This window comes from Chroicocephalus ridibundus, chromosome 11 (genome assembly GCF_963924245.1).
Source record: "Chroicocephalus ridibundus chromosome 11, bChrRid1.1, whole genome shotgun sequence".
In the NCBI taxonomy this organism is placed as follows: domain Eukaryota; kingdom Metazoa; phylum Chordata; class Aves; order Charadriiformes; family Laridae; genus Chroicocephalus; species Chroicocephalus ridibundus.
In genome coordinates, this window is record NC_086294.1 from 10,586,890 (window position 1) to 10,603,476 (window position 16,587).

The 16,587-nt window shown below is 55.4% G+C and overlaps 1 protein-coding gene across 5 annotated transcripts in view; it reads left to right on the top strand.

Annotated features, from left to right (window-relative positions):
* Nucleotides 1-5,444: 5,444 nt before the first annotated feature.
* The window catches only part of SH3PXD2B (SH3 and PX domains 2B), a 77,190-nt gene continuing 66,047 nt past the window's right edge, over nucleotides 5,445-16,587 (top strand). For all 5 annotated transcript variants that reach the window (XM_063349184.1, XM_063349186.1, XM_063349185.1 and 2 more), the window contains exon 1: nucleotides 5,445-5,638. In XM_063349184.1, the coding sequence (XP_063205254.1) occupies nucleotides 5,567-5,638 (72 nt within the window). In that variant the 5' untranslated portion in view covers nucleotides 5,445-5,566. The remainder of the gene's footprint in view (nucleotides 5,639-16,587) is intronic.

A 16,587-nucleotide genomic window follows, 5' to 3' on the forward strand; every position in this document is an offset into this window, starting at 1 on the left:
AGCCGAGGACACGTAATTAGCAATCATCTCCTTCGTTTATATGTACCAGGACTGTGCTGTCTCCTGGGACATACTGGTCAAAAATGGCCTCACTCAATGTATTCCAGTGAAGCAGAGGATCCCATGGGAGTATTTAACTTTGTCTGCATGTCCTTGGCAGTGCCTGAGGGAGGCTTCAACTGTGAGGATACTTACATTTATAAATACATGTTGAAAGTATTGCGTATTCCAGAGATAACTGTTAACTACTGTTCTGCCCTGGTGCAATGTTGAAAACGGAGCAAAAGTAAAAATCTTTCTTAATTTTTAAAAATAGAGATGACATCCCTGAAAAGCTACTGGTGCTGCAGCAGCTGTCGCGTTCTCAGCTCCCCTCATTACCTCCCCTGCGCTTTGTGTCCTGCCTCGTCGGGGCTCCAAGCCCCTCCGAGCTGCCCGAAGGCCTTTTTGCAGCCTTCCTGCTATGATGGGGATGATGAAACTCTCTGGGGTAAGAAAAAGCAGGACAGGCAGGGAGAGTGACGGAGCTGGGGCTTGTGCCGAACTGCATTTCTCCTGTAGCTGCATCTGCCCTCCCTCCCTCGCTGCAGGAGGGCAGCTGGAGGCGAGCACTGCCACAGGGCACGTCCTTCAAAAGTCATCTGCATCCTGTTAAGACAAATGCTGTTGCATGTTCTCCTGCTGCACTGGACACTGGTTTAATTTTCCAAATGCCAAACTACCCAGGGCTCGAGCAAGCCAAGCCTCTCCAGAGGCTGGTGGCTCTGCCTCGCTGATGGGGCTTGTTGTTGCCCCTCTCCTGGGTGGGATGGGGCTGGGTGACAGGGACATGCTGCCCCAGCACCCCACTTGCCCTCACAAGCACCCACTGGGACTCTTCTCGGCCTGATATCCAGGCTTGCAAGGGATTTAATGGTGATGTTTGCTCTTCTTTCTGTTGTTCACTAGATGGCACGCACACTGAAGCAGCGGCCCTGGCCTCCAGAGCCCGGCTGCACAAGCGCAGAGCCGGAGCCGAGCTGTCCCGTTTGCACTGAAACGTTTGCTCGCTCTTTTTCTCTTTTTCCTGGATTTCTCATTCGCTATGGCACACCTTTCACGGCATCTCTGCTTCTCTTCGGTGCTTCAGTACTTTCAGTACTTTGTCTCCCACTCCAGCGTTGTCCTCAGGAGTTTTCCAGGGTTCTGCGGCCGAGGGGGTTCCCTGTGCCAGCACAGCCTCCCCATTCAAGGGCTGAGCATCCTCTCCATGGGGTCTGCTTCTCCCTGCTGCCATACTTCTGTGCAGGATGGGTGCAATCTGCTGCCCAGCTGACTGTGATGGGTGTCATCCATCCTATACAGCTAAAACAGGCAGTAACGGGGGTCAAAGCGGTGGTGGTGGCTGAGAATCAGTGCAATCCAGCCCTGGTGATACAGTGGGCAACCACTGGTCTGCTGGGCTTCAGCTGCAGGTTTGCACTTTGTTGTGGAAGGAGCACCATTTTTTGACTAATCTTTGTGAGGGAGCTCGGGGATGATGGATGCGTTTGTTCTGTACACAGGGGAGGACCGGAAACATTTAGCCACCTAGCACACACTCGTAATTCTTAAATTAAAAAGCAAGCAGCAATAGTGAACTCCTCATGCCAGAATGACTGCAGGTAGTGTTTCCTCTGCAGCTCAGGGCTGACTGTGGGGCACTGCTTTCTCATTCCATTACATCTCTGACACCTGACAGACCTCAGGGACGGCGCAGCTGTGCCCAAACAGCTGGAACCTGCTTACAGCCAAGTGGAAACCCATCTGTACATCCAAGCTGATGCCTGGCTTTTCAGAAATCATTTGCCCTCTCCCTTTAAATTGCTCATTTGATTCTGACAGAGAGAAGGGAGAGTGAACATGGGTCGAAGAGATCTTGATTCTTGAGGTGTTGAGCTCTCCTGCGTAGTTATTCTGTTTGGCTTAACATTATTGGTTAGGGCAGCAGGAGATTACTTGTTTATTCCTAAACTCCCCTCAGTTGCACGTGTACCTTTGTACCACCTAAAAATCATCGTAGGAATTGCTGCTGCCAGCTCTCTGTTGCTCCTGCAGCCACATCACCAGAGGTGTGGGCCAAGCATGGGCTCCCAGCTCGGTCACAAAACCCTCATTTGGGCTCCCTTAGCAAATGCTTGGCAGTTTCCTTGTTAAATTACCGAGATGTAGTAGAGCCCAAGTCAGGCTGTGCTTCCCAGCTTGCCTCCCTCGGGAGACAATCAGGGCAGCATGAAAAGCCATGCTCCGCTGGTCTCAACAGCTCTCATCAGACTTGTTAATTAAACACAGGAGCCATTTTGCAACGTTAGCTGCGATTGTCCCCAACCTCTGCTTGTTCCTGGGTGCTCATAAGCCGCTGGTGCCCTGGGGTCACCTCAGGAGGTCACGGTGCTGGGGAAGTGATACCGATGCTCCAGTGCTTTCGATTGATTTTGTGCAGTCACTCAGCTCCCTGGGTGTTCATAGGCCTGGAGTGGGTTTGCGCTGGAAGACATGGATAAAATAACCCTCTGTGTGTAACAAGCTGGCTGATACACATGATTTACACCACAGGAATGGCCCAACAGCCCAGCGGCGTGCAGCAGTCATGGGGCTGCATCCAGGGCAGTACACAGAAAGGAGCTGGAGGGTTGAATGCAGGAGACTGGGGTCTGGTCCCTGGAGCGGGTATGTCCCAGGTGCCGTGGGTGGTCATTCATATGTTCTCCTTTGCTTTTCATGTCACACATCTCCATGTGGGGCCCTTGTGGCACAGGGAAGCGGATTTATCAGCAAGGGAATCCCAAAGGATTTGTGCCCCCTGAGAAGGGGAGGTGAGAACAAAGCTTCCCCGACAAAAGCACTGCCTGTGTCCCTCTGGGCTGGGAGGTGTCCTTCACAGTGTCACCCTGTGGTGTTCACTCTGTCTCTTGTGTGTTCCCAGACACAGTGGTAGAGCCAGGATTAAAGGAAAAGGGGAGGCCAGCACGAGGGTCGCTGATGAAGGTGCACGGCAGTATGATGCTCCACAGCAGCTGGGGATGGGCCTTGTGGAGGGGGAGGGCAGGGAGCAAGCATTGTGGCTGTAAAAATGGGCAGAACTTGTGTCCCCCCCCCTCCAAAATCTATCACCTGCCTCCATGCTAAAGCGACAGTCTGGAGTTAGGACCTGCTGATGTGCTGTGCAGAGTCCCGGGTGCGGGGGGTGTTGCAGCTGGTGGCCCCTGGGACTCTGGCTGTTCATCGGCTGCTTGGCCAGCACCCCCCTGTCCTACACCATCTCTCTGTGCTGCAGCTATCCCCGCTTTTAAAGCGAGACTAAAGAAATCTGGCAAGAAAACACAGTTTAGAGTCTTCACAACTCAATTTGCTCTTCCCAGCTGTTTTTTTAAATATTTTTCACCCGCAGACTGATCCTAGGGCTCATGGGTAGTGAGCCCAAGGTGTCTGGATGGTGGACTTTGCATTAATGTACAGATGGACTGGGCAGCAAGATGATCAACCTGGCTATGTTGTTTTCAGCGCATAAGGGATGTAGGGTCAGTGTGTGCACTCCAAATTACCAGACTGCATCAGACCAGCTCTGTGTACGCACGACCAACGTCACCCTCTCCCCGGATGCCTGGCAGACCCGCAGTCGCTCCCAGCAGGAACAAACCAGCACCCGAAGCAGGCAGGACGGCTGCAGCTGTAGCGTTCATAACTCAGTTGCCTCACTTAATTCCCCTCACCTTGCAATTGAACATCTATTGCATTTTGTTTAGCGTGTTTCTGTGCCTCTTTTTGTGGTTTACCTATCCAGTTACCTGCTTGTGTTATCCCTGTGACCCCCTTGCCCGGCCTTTTAGTCCTCAGCGCTTCAGGTTACATCCTCTGTGTTGCTCAGTCCCAGTGCCCTCAGATGCTCTCTACCCTGGTTTCTCCTTTCAGCATGTGAAGACCAATAATTGTTTCACTCCTCTCTTAATCCCTCTTTCTCCAGTGTTCCACATCTCCTCAATGTACATTTCTTCTCTTACCAACATGGTCCACAGCTGCTCTGGATGTTTTCCTGACCATCCTTTGGAGGATTCATGCATCTTTCAGGGCTTTTAAAACCAGTAATACTCTTATCTGCTCAAGCTGGGTGCTCCACACATCAAAAGCTGCAGCTCTGCTGCCTGTTGGTGCTTTCCCAGGCTTGGATTCTTGATTAGCACTTCAAGGTCCAGCCCCAGCATCCCTAATGAACGTCAGGGCTTTCCTGGTGGGAGAAGGGAGGGAGGGCACTTCAGGGCCTCACCGTGGCCTGCTGCCCACCTACCTTCAACATGTGTCTGACTGAGGAGTGACAACAGGGCTGGGGCAGGGAGGGGAGCAATGTGCAGCTGATCCACAAATAAACCAGCCCTGTGGTGGCACGCTGGCAGGCACCAGGGAAGTCACCAGTGGCGTGATGTCTCCTTCGGACAACCTAGCATCCTTCCTGCAGGACAGCATCTGGGTCTTGGGCTTAGCTGAGGGGGAGGAGGATGAAGATGAGCCCTTTGGGAGGGCAAAGGGGGGCAATAAAGCCCTGGCAACCTGCCTGCGCCTCCGTCATTCTCTGGGGTGGCTGTAGCAAAGTTAACAGTATAAAAAGGAGCCACATTTAAGGAGCTGCTAAGGAGTGAGATGAGTTGTTTATGATTAAATTAAATTCATATGAAAGCTAATGACCTGCCAGTGCAAGCCTTGAGTAACTTTATAATGTAATTAAAAGCCCAATGGGGAAGAGAGCTGTGGTTATGCCACGTGTTGAGGAGCTGCTGGGAAGACGGAGGCTGTGGGTGGTGCCGATGCAGAGAACTGCCTGGTCACTGCCTTGTCTCCTCTGCTGTGCCAAGGGCCGAGATGGACATAGAGTGAGGGATGCGGGAGTGGGCTGCCAGGGAGGAGAGGTGGGGTGCGACGGCTCAGCCCCCAGCTCCCAGGGGCGTGCGGGTCGTCCTGGGCAAGGCAGTTTTGCTGATCTGACCATGCCAATAACCAACGAAGCCGCCTTTTTCTGCTCAATTCATTTCCTGGATCCTTTAGGGATGTGGTCGTCGGTGGCCACGTCTTGGGGGCCGTTGTTACGGGACAAGCGCGGGGAGCAGAACCCAAATCTGGTGACGGAGCCCACGCACCGGCCCGCCGGCAAGATGGGCGAGCCCGGAGCCCCTCCAGCCCCCACGGCCACCTCAAGCAGCCACCTGGGCCCTCCGAAAACCCCTGCCCTCCCCAGGGACATGCCTTTCGCACTCCATCCCGGGGTGGGGAGGGACCCGCGGCGCGGGGTACCCCCTGCCCGGAGCGGACACGCGTGGGGCGGGCGGCGCCGGTCGCCCCTTTAAGCAGTCGGCGGCGGGGCCGCCCCGCCGGCCGGGATAGGCCGGGGCGGGCCGGGGCCGCCTCCCGCCCCCGGCAGCGGGCGGGCGGGCGGCTCGGCTGGGCTCGTCGCGGCGCTGCAGGCTCCGGTCCCGGCTGCGAGCGGCAGAGCCTCCCCCAGCCCCGCCGCTCCCCGCTCGGCCGCCGGCGCCGGGCAGCGAGGGGCAGAGGCAGCGGCATGCCCAGGCGGAGCATCGCGGAGGTGAAGGTGCTGGACGTGCAGAAGCGGCGCATCCCCAACAAGCACTATGTGAGTGGCTCGGCGCGGCTCGGCTCGGGTCGCCCGGCCCTGGGCAAACAAAGGCCGGGCGCTGCCGGCCCGCGGGCGGCCCCGCTCCCCCACGGAGCGGGGCGGGAGGGAGGACGAGGAGGAGGAGGAGGAGGAGGAGGAGGATGGGGGCAGCGCTGCCGGCTCTGCCGCTCCCACCCCCGGCGACTCCCGTGGGGACCACCCGGTGCCCCCCCCCCCCGCCAGCGGGGACGCGCTGCCTCTCCCCCCTCAGACCCCCGCTACCGGGGGGGGCGGGCAGGGACGTCGCCGTGCTGGGGGAGGGGGTGCCAGCGCCGGGGGTGACCCTGTGCGGGACCCGGCGGGAGGTGCCCGTGGGTTGCTGCGGGTGGGATTTTGCTGGAGGGGCTCCTGGGGCAGGGGAGGAGGCGGCATCTCGGGGCACCACCGAGAGGTGCCTCTGCGGCGTTGGGCAGAGGGGCTCTGAAACCTGTTGGCTGCGGAGTCCCGGGGCAAGGGATCCCCCCCGGCTCCTTCCTTCTGTGCCTGGGACGGTGCCACTGCGGAGGTGTTCCCTCGTGTCCCCGGCACCCCTGCTGCATGAGCTGCCAGGGAGCACGTTCCTGCACGCTCCAGGGCATCCTCCAAACGGTTGTGGGTTTGTCTGTTTTTGAAGGGGTTGAGTTTTTTCTTTTTACTTTTTTTTAATTTATTTATTTATTATTATCATTTAAACTTTGGTGTGCTTCCAGGCATCCGTGGAGACCTTGTGGGTGAATCCTGGCAACAACTGTAAAACAAAGACCAAAATGTTCTCCCTGCCTCGTTCGCCTTAGACCAGGGTGACCCAGTGACACACTGCTTGTGGCGCGTTTGGGTTGCAAAGATGGGATGTCGGCTCTGGCTGGAGCATGGCGTGTTGGCAGAGCCAGGCTCCCCAAGCTCTTGGGAGAGCAGGGGCTTCTCTGGGCCACGCCAGCTGGCTTGTGGCAGTGAGTGACAGTCGGAGGAAAGCAGAGGGCAGGCCAGCTCTAGCCAGGATGCAGGGGGAGGATAAAGCAGGGCTGTTACCCCCCTCCTTGCATCCAGGGATGTGATGTGGCTGCTGCTGCCCAACCCCTTATCACCGTTTCTTCCTCTCCTGCCCTGCCTGTGGCTTTATCGGCCCTGGCTGAGCGTGACCCCAGCTCCAGACGTGCCCCCCCGCTTCCTGCCATGTTCATCCCAGACTTACTCATTGTAGCTGGGTTATGCAGCCGATCTGGAGGAGCGTGTACGTGAGGAGGTTTGCTGAGCTGCGTACGCTGCTGTTTGTCTTGGCGGATCTGTTGCATTGCCGTCGGGTCCCGTAACAGGGCTCGGACGGGGTCGCCTGCGGCTGCTCCTCTGCTCTCACTTCTGGGCCTTCTCGTTCTCTTGATGGGGCTGGGGGCTCCTCGCACCCATCCAGATCTGCGTCCCCACGTCTGGGACGTGCACCCCAAGTACTGGACATGGTCTGTTTTGGGCACTGTCCCCGCTCACAGGGGCGAGGCGGGTGGGGTTGGGCATGGCACAAATAATCCCTGTGAGGCTGGAAAACTGGGGCAGAGGTGTTTTCTCAAAAGAGAGCCCTGTGGTGGGGCAGCTGGGTAGGGGCACTGGAGCCGATGCTCCCGGGGTGGTGGGAGAAGGCGGCCGCACACAGCCCATGACAGCACACAGCACAGACAGCTGTGCAGCGCGGCCGCTCGCGCCCTCCTCACCCGGTGGCTTGAGTCCTCTGCCTCTAACCTTTCCCTGGACTTGTCTTGGACCGAAATCCGGCAGCGAGAGCCAGTGGGGCCGAGCCCAGGGAGGGGCCGGCAGCTTGCAAGCAGCAGCCTCCCCGGGGCAGCGCTGGAGTGAATGGGAGCGCTCGCATTGTTTGAGGGAATCGATTGGAACTCGGCAGATCCACAAAGCCAGTTAATTATATGGAATCAAAACCTTCTTTTCTCTTTTTTTTTTTTTTTTTTTTCCTCCTGCAAAGAGAGGGAGAGGAGTGGCAGCAAATCGTGGCTGAGTCATCTTACTTTAGGCTGTATCTGCCGGCACGCTGCAAATCCTCGTCAACCACAAAGTGTACATGTTAAACCTTTGCTCTCTGGCTTCTGATTGCTGAGCATAAACGTGCTCTCCATCCCCTGGGGCAGCTGCTTGCTCTCCCTGGGGAGGCTGGTAGAGCACACTGGCTTTTCCTCCCATTGCTCTGTGCTGGCCTGGCCGGCGGGTGACCCGTGCTGCTCGGGTTCCTCTCTGCATCGGCCACAGGCTATTCTTTGCCGGACAAAGGTGCAGTTGTGTTGGCTGTAGTGAGGCCACAGCAGAAAGTCGTGAATTCCCGTTTCCCAGAAAAGTGAGATCAAACCAGTGTTTCAAAGTCCTTACTGACGCCTGCGGTGGGGAGGGGCTGTAGGAAAGGCCAGTTCTATTCAAGCCAGCGTAGTTCACCCATCACCTTGGTAATTGATACAAAAAAAGTTGTGTTGCCCGGGACAAAAACTTTTGCGTTTTGCAGCTCTGATTCGAAGCAGGAGGTACAGTGTTTCTCCAAGCTGGGGGGCTCAGGCTGGATGAGGACCCATCAAGGTGCCGGGTAGGGTTTGGGTAGCCGGGTGCCAGCTTGCACACGTGCTGAGCTGAGTGTCGGGGTTTAGCTGGGGACCCGAACACAGCCCCGTGCCCTCAAATGTGTGTGTGCCCGTGAACGGCACTGGCTCAAATCCTGGTGCAAGGGAGCATCATGCCAGCGTGCTGCAGTCTTGCCGCTTCTTGCTGCATCTGGTGGCTGTGCTTCCCTGGAAGGACATGCCGGACAACAGCATGCTTGTCCCATCTCCTGTCCATCCTCCTTACCCTGGTGACAGCCCAGTACCCGACCAGAGGGCGGGAGGAGCTGGGTGGATTATTCAAAGGAAGCCCAGGTGTGTTTAGAGGCATTTGGGGGACAGGGGAGATGGGAATGGCCTCTTGACTGGTTTTCTCCTTGGTGAGACGTCAGACACTTTGGTGGGTACTGCAGTGAGCACCACTAGCAGGGGTCAGGCTAAGTTGCAATTAGCGGGGGCTGTTCCCCCCTTGCGTGCTTTTCTCCTTACAGTCAGCCTTGTGCTCCTGGAAGGCTCTTGCTGCCGTGGTGTTGGCATGGTGTGAGACCCATACGTCTGCTCCTGCGCTTGTCAAACCAACTCTGCTCACACGCATGGAGGGGCCGAGAGGGGAAGGATAACCGAGCTTCTTGCTCGGAGTGACAGGAGCCTTGAATTTGCTCTGCCGGCTGTGAAACCACATCACGCTGTCCTGCAGTGGCACCTCTCCTGGGCTGCTGAGCCCGGCTGCTTCAACTGCACTCGTGACGCTTGTGGCTTTAAGCTTTTTTCATGGGCAGATGGAGGCAGCAAGAAATTATCCTTTTGCAGACGTGTGTTGCAGGATGTGCTGCTCTGATTCTGTTGAGAGAGAACAACCGAGCTCAGGATGTCGGCAGCCCACCCTCCAAGGGGACTCCCATCCCTCAGGCCGTGGCTGGAGGGTCACCCTGCAGTGACATTTCCCATATAATCCTGTGTTAAGTCATTACAGCTCATGCCCCTCAGGGACGCTGCCGGCGCGGGCTCCAGGGCCGTACCACAAATCTGAAAAGGCAAAAAGTCCAAGAGCAGAGTTTAAAAATAATCATTCTGGGCGACAGAGTAACAGACTGTCATTTCTATGGTCTGGCCAAGTCTCAAATTCTGATAAATGAATGTTTATTCAGAAAAGACCCAAAGCAAAGCCATAGTTGAAATGGACTAAATTTTCCTTTAAAGGACTTTACACGGGATCTTTTTATAGTTTTGTGTTTGTTATTCTCTAGTAGAAGTCCCCAAAATAAAGCTTCTCCCTACTAAATCCAGATTTTGGTTGGTTTTTTGCCCTTAGGCAAGCTTCAGGTCCTTTTGTTTCAATGCAGCTACAATTTGTATGTTTTGTTCCGTGTGTTAATAGCAATGTCATTGAATCACGTCTTCATTTCTACCATCCTGTCCACCAAGAACACTTCCATAGTTCATATAGTTTTAAATGGTTGCTCCAGAGGACAAACCAAAAATATACATATACATCCGACAGGAAAGGAAGAGCAGCATGCTCTTTGGTTGTTAGTTTATTGGAAAATCTGGACTATGCTCTTGCAGGACGTCCTTTCCTGGCCTCCATGCACACACGTGCCACTTTGAAAAAGGGAAATTTAAACAAAGTGTGCGGCATACATGTATTTTGCAAGCTCGGTTAACAAGATAGCAGACTTTAAACAAGGTGAACACCCATGCATATTGAAACACCTCATTTGTGGCAGCTGCCTTGCGAAAGTAATTAGCAGTGCGTGTTGGAATCTGGTGCCTAGATGATAGCATCTATGGATATTTTAAAACAAGTTTGATGAAAAACGCTTTCAAAAGGCAAGCGTATTGTATTTTTCACGTGGAATTTGTGACGTGATAGTAGATGTCTACTCTGCTTCTGTTCCTTGTAGTGGCTGTTGGTGGTTTCATTCGTTGTCCAACCCAACCCCGTTGCTTATCTGGAATTGATTATGGAACATTCAGAGAAGAGTGCTCAAAAGGCAAGAGGACGAGAGCTGCTAATCTATAGATTCTGTTGTTCTTAGGTGCCTTACACGTGTAGAGCAGCTGTCTTCTGAAGACCGTGTGCCCCATGGACCTGCGTGTCGTGGGCCCCTGGTCCTGACTTGCCCAGCTGGAGCAGGGCTCTGCAGGGACCGGCGCAGGATCACCTTGTACGGCTGCGTTATTTCTGCCGTTCTGAATCATGCCGGTTGCTTGGCTTAAGAAGGACGTTGGGGGATGACTCCCCCCGTGCCACGCTCTCTGGGGAGCGTGACTGTGCTCTTGGTATGGTGGGAATGTCCTGTGGGGAACCGAAGGAGCTGTGTGTGTGTCTAGATTGAGGGAACAGGAGGTTAAGATGAATAGTGTGAAATCCATCCAGGGGTTGTTACTTAAGCTGGGAAGGAAAGAGAGCAAAAGCGAAACCAGAATGTATGAAGTAAGGCTGAACCCAGGAAGCTGGAGCCTCTGCCACGGCAAAGAGTTTCTGAGCATCGGTGGCCCCCAGAGGTTTGAGGGCTTTCTCAGCATCCTCAGCAGTGTTTTGCTGCCGTATCCTGTGGTTCTGCTGTATCTCATCCCATTTCCCATCAGCTGGCCGATGCTCTCCTGCTCGAGGGAGGCCACAGGCAGGGCGCTGGGAGCCCGTAGCTGGTAGAAATTTGGACCTGTCCTTGCGCCTGGCGCTGCTGTGCTGCACAGCGTTACAGAGCCCACCAGTCCTTCCTTTCCCCCACCCTCTCCAGAGAGCTGTGGCTTAAGGGAGCGCTATTGGCTTTGTGGATGAAAACCAACACTCAAACGCAAACTCTCCTTTGTTTTTCTTCCCTAGTTATGTTACTTAAGACTGTTGAAAAGCTTGAATGTCGCAGTTCAGTGCAAGGGCCGAATCCTGCCTGGCACACGGCCACTGAGGCGGATGGAGCTCTGTGTGGAAAGCTGGTGCTCGTACACGATTCCAGCAGTGAACCTGGGTGTAGGGGCCACCCATCGCCTCTGCCCGCTTGGAGGGATGGTGACCTTGATCCCTCGCAGCTTTGCTTTGGAGGGTATCTCTGTCTTCCGGCCGTTTCACGTAGCAGTGGGAAATAGGAAACAAATGGATCCATATGTTTGACCTTCAGTGTGACTGAGAGCAAACAGGCGGGTGCGCGTGTTGTAGGGCCGAGGGGTCTGCTCCACGGCTGAGCGGGGCTCGGTGCGTTGTCCTCGGGGTGCCCGTGGTTGGTGTGCCCTGGTGAGCCGTGCAACAGCGGAGCGGGAAGAGCTGTCGCTCGCTGGGGTTTTAGGGAGGGAACAGCCCAAGGGAGGAATCAGAGCGAGGGGAGGCGGCTGCTTTGTAGTCCTGGGTGTGTGGGCAGATTAGTTCGGGTTATTTGCCGCGGCGGTGAGGATATGCCCGTCCTCATGCTGCCTGCATCCCCGTTACCCAGCTCCTCCCTGCACCTCTGACTTGTTGCTTCCGCCTCTCTCCTCTGCTAGAGCAGAGGGACCGCAGCAGCATCCCCCATGCCCTGCAGTTACCGCTGGGATCGCTTTTCCTTGCTTTTCCCAGTGCTGTCTGAACTGGCATGACCCTTCTCCCGGCTCTCCCTGTCCACAGAGCAGGAGCGAGGGGGTGACAAGGTGTCTGGGGATGGAGCGGGGGCCCGGCTGTCCCTCTCCCACTCTGAGCTTCGGTGTCCCACGGCACAAGATCCCCGCTCTCCCCCTCCCAGCCCCGCACGCCTGCGGCAGCGCAGGCTGATGGAGAGGGGCCAAGCACAGCAGCTCACCGCCAAGAACTTTCTTTGTTTCCAGCCACCTCCCTCCTTTTTTTTCTTTTCCTCTTACAATTTCCCACTCCCTTTTCTATATTAAACCCTGCTCTGGTTTGGCTCGATCCCTCAGCTCCTTTGGTTTCTCGGCCCCTTTGAATTTCTCGGTGCTCCTTTCTCGCGGCAGCGGCCGAAGCCAGGGTGCGAGGTGCTCGCATCACTTCCCTGTGTTTTGGGGTGTGGGGGAGTGCGGGTGGAATCAAGAGACTGATGCTTTTTCCTCTTCTACTGGCGAAAGATGCTTTAAAGATGTGGAGTTTTCCACAGAGAGGTTTATTGTACATAGTCTCCCTGGACCCGAGACCACACAGGCTCAAACCCATTGCAGACAGCTCTGCCTCTGCTGGAGGCTGTTATGTCTGGCTTTGCCGTAGGAGCTCTGCTGGGTGGCTGGGGACCTACGCCGATGCCCGTCGGTGGTGGGTGGGCAGAGCTGAGTGTCCCTGCAGCCCCATGGCGGTGTCTTTCCAAGTGACCGTGGCGTTGCTTTCTGCCCTGCCGTCGTTTACGTGCCTCTGGTGTGGAAACGGGAGGGTCTCGGCGTGTGGGAGCTCTGGGTGCGGGGTTGCTTCGGGGCTGGGATTGCTGCAGAGCCACCCAGGGAGGGCTGTGCCGTGCCAGGGCGTGCTGCTGGCGGGCTGTTGGCTTGCAGGGCTGTGTCGGCGCGGGTGTGCTGCCCCTGTGCTCCAGCTGGCGTAACGGGATGGTGCTGAGCTCGGCGTGGATTTGCTGCCTCCAGTCGTATGCCAGGTGCCAGGCAGAGCTTGCGGGCCGGCCAGCTAGCCCGCCCTCTCCCCAAAGCCTTATTTGTGGGCTTTATGTGTGCCCCCCACAGCCGGGACACTTTGCAAGTCTCCTTGAAAAACTTGGGAAAGCTGCTGTGGGAGGAGAGAGGCCGAAACTGTAGCTCTAGGTTTTCCTGCAACTTCAGTCTGCCTTTTTCCTCCTCAAATTTAAGCAGTCCAGGCTGCTTCCCAGGTTGTGTTTTGTGCATGTCCGTTGTGTGTTTATGCCAGCGGTCCAGAAGTGATTCTTCTAGGAGGTCACACGGCCTCATGTTTCAAGAACGGGAAACTGTTTCTGTTAGGGTTTTTTTTGGGTATCTTCTTAATTCCATTGCCTCAAGTCAGCTGCTTGAATCATCTCCTCTCCAGCCACGTTGTTGTATGGAACAACGTGCCTCTTGGGGAAGGTGCCAGACTGAGGGCTTGTGAAGGACACCAGAGTCCATGGTCCCTTTGAGCGGTGGAAGTTGCCGGGACCCGTTGCTATCTGCAGCACCGAGGGTCTTTATCAGTCCCTGGAAGAATACTTCTGGGGTCTGATGGCTCCCAGGGCTTGTGCTTGCTACTTCATTTCTTCAAGAGGAAAAATAAAATAACATTAAATCTCTGGCTGCCCTTTCAGATAGGCATAATTTGTGCTGGCTTCTCGTCCCCTCTGTTCTCGTGCTCTGGTCCCTGTGACTCTGACCGCGCTGGATGTGGGTCTGAGCTGGCTCCTGCTCTTCTGGCGATGCCCGACACGGGAGCTGGCGCCCTGCATGGGGTGCTGTCCTGCCCCACAGGGATGTCCTGGGTCTCCCTCCGGCATTCATCCGCTGTGGGTCCCCTGCGTGTCCCCCGGGGGCTGTAGAGCCCTTGCTGCCATGTGAGCTGACTGGCAGCTCTCGTTGACAGCTCTGTTACGGTTGGCCAGGTGCCATTTGCATTTCTTTTAGCAACCTGTCATTTTTTGACAGTTCTCTTATGAGGGTTTTCAGTCCCACTTTCCACCGGCCCGCTCTCCCTCGGAGGTGCTTCTCCAGAGATGCTGGCCAGGAGGGAGCAGTGGCAGACACGGGGTTACACCAGGGGAACACCGAGCTTGCAGTGCCCAGCTGGGCCCAGCTGCAAGATCCCTGGGGCCTTTTTCCCATCTTTATATTTCTGTTTGGGGCACTCGATTTCTAATCTGGCCAAGGAGAATCCTGGGCGATGGAGGTCCTGATGGTAAACATCTCGAGCTGTACTTTTTAAGTAGTTGATATGCGGCCAGTTCCTTGTAATGTGTGGAGCTGGAGGAACCCAGGGAGTTTGGGAGCCAAATCCCCATGGTGTCTGTGCGAGTTCAGCCTTTTGCATCTGCAGGTTTCCATTTTCTGTGAAGGATCTGATCCGCTTCTGCCTTCCAAGGGACAGGAGCACGGGGAGCGTTTGGCGTTATTGTGAAGTGCTCGTCTCCCGCAGCATTAAACAACATCCATCTGCACCTCCAAAACTGTCCCAGGGCCTCTGCACCTGCTGTGAAAACCCTCCCGGAGCGGAGGGCAGGTCTTGTTCCCTTGCTTTGGTCTTGGCTGCAGCTCTGGCAAGGTTGTCCCACCAGGAACTCCTGCTCCGTAACTCCGCTTGCTGCAGCGTGGGCCTGCAGTTTCCCGATGCGAGGGCAAGGAGAGGAGTGATGGGAGGTTCAGAGTATGCGCATGGGGCTTTCTTAATCCCAAAAGCAGGATTTTGAGTGTATTTGAGTGACCCTGAAAGCTCTGTACCCCTCCTCTGCGCCTTGCTGTAGTAGGACCAACGCTGTGAGTTGCGTACGAAGGATTTCGGAAGCAGGGGCATGAATTTCAGCCTCCCCTGGCCTGTGGCTGAAATGAAGCTCGGGAGGGTCGAGCCCCGGTGACTTCTGCCTGTTGCAAAGCTCTGCCTGGCCCGTTGCCTTCAGGCATCAGACCTAGCTGCGGGTTTTGACCTGACATGTGTGCGCCAACGTAGGCTGGAGCGGAGCGAGGGATGGAGGCTCTTGGGCTGGGAGTGGGGCAGGGTAAGCCATCCTTTCCGGAGGGAAGGGAGGGAGGGGAGGCACCGGTTCCCAGGTTTCACCGAGTCAGCTCGTTCCCTTCATGGTGCAGACCCCACCGCTGGCCCGGGAAGGGCTTTAAATATTTAGATAGCCCTGCCTGTTGGTTTTGGCCATGGGCCCAGGCCACGTGATGGGGTTGCAGAGCCCCCCTCCTGGATCTGGCCGCCCGCCACCTCCCTGCCATCTGCTCGGCTCTCCCCACCCCTCGAGGAAACGGCGGAGCGGGATCTGAGCAGTGTCCCCCCCCGTTCCCATCAATGCTCCCTGTGGGTGCACATCCCCGAGGCAGCTCCAGCTGCAGCCCCAGGAGATCCCCTCGCTCTTTGCATGGAAAGGGCCTGCTGGTGGTTTCTCTGTGTTATTTCTTTGAAGGACCGTAGAAATCGGAGCTGGAGAAGACCCATGAAATAACTGTTTCCACATGTCCTCACCCACACAGCTGGGCTGGGAAAAAGCTCGTCCTCAAAGCAGCCTCTGCAGGACCAAGGGTTGCAGGAGTGGGTGATGGAGTGGCTCCTACCAGGACAAAATTGGGTTTGTTTAAGCTGCTGCTTCATGGGGGGTGCTCCTGACAGGTCATGGAGGCCAGGGAGGGAAACTTCAGACCAAATGCAATGTTTTCAAAACTGTCTTGATGGTATAAAGTCCCTTCCAAAAGCACCTGAGAAAGGGATGTGTGGGTGCTTGTGGTAGCTCAGTGCCTTGTCATCTCCAGTCCCTGTGAAAACCTTCACTGGTGGCCAACTGCAGCTTTCTTCGCTTACAAAATCTGCACTTTTGTTGTTAGTTAAGGAGAGCATCTGAGGTACGCTTTCTGGTGTCTTTTTTTGTCTCTAGGACAGCAGGGACCGGATTAGGTATTGTCAGAGACCAAGACCTGTGATGGTTTTGGCCAACTGAATACCTCGGTGGGATTGGGCTGTTAGTGAAGGACGAGGGATAGTCACAAGGAGAAAGAAAGCCAGCTTTACTGAGAGGGTGTTTTTATAGATACTGAGGAGCTGTGGGCTTCCCCATCTTTTCTGCTTCCCACAAGTAGGTGAGGAGATACCCCGGGAGACCTTTCTGGGGATGTTCGAGAAACGATTACCCAGACTCCTGTCAGATCTGCATTTCAGCAAAATAGGAGTGAGCTTTTCGGTTGGGAGAAATGCTCCTTCCCTCAATTGCAAAGGGTATAATAAAGCGTGGTGTGCCCTCAAATCTCATGGCTTTATTACCCTTAAGAGCTTTGAATTCATTTTGGCTTGAGCGAATCCACATCCTGATTAAAATCCCAGTCTAATAAGCTGTTGACTCCAAATAAAGGCAGGATAGGAATAAACAGTGAAGAAAAGTTGGCTCTTCCTCCTGCCCCAGTGGAAGGCTTTCTCCAGGCAGGCAGCCAGCAGTGATATAACCCCGTAAAGTGCTGTGGACTGGTAAGAAAGCTGGGATATCAGCTGAGCTTCCAACCAAAATGAGCTCATGCTGGCCTGCCGGCAAGTCCTGGGGTGAGGGTAAAGGCGGCTTGGATGCTTTCTTAGCGTCAGGTTAACGCTTAGTTTGCTGATGGTGTGGTGGTGACCGTATGGATGCTGTCAGATATTTCACAGGCCACATCACGCAACTTAACCTGTTTTCTTTGCAAACTATGTTCGGCCAAGTTGTCCATGGCCTGTTGAGGTGTAGGAGCATGTGC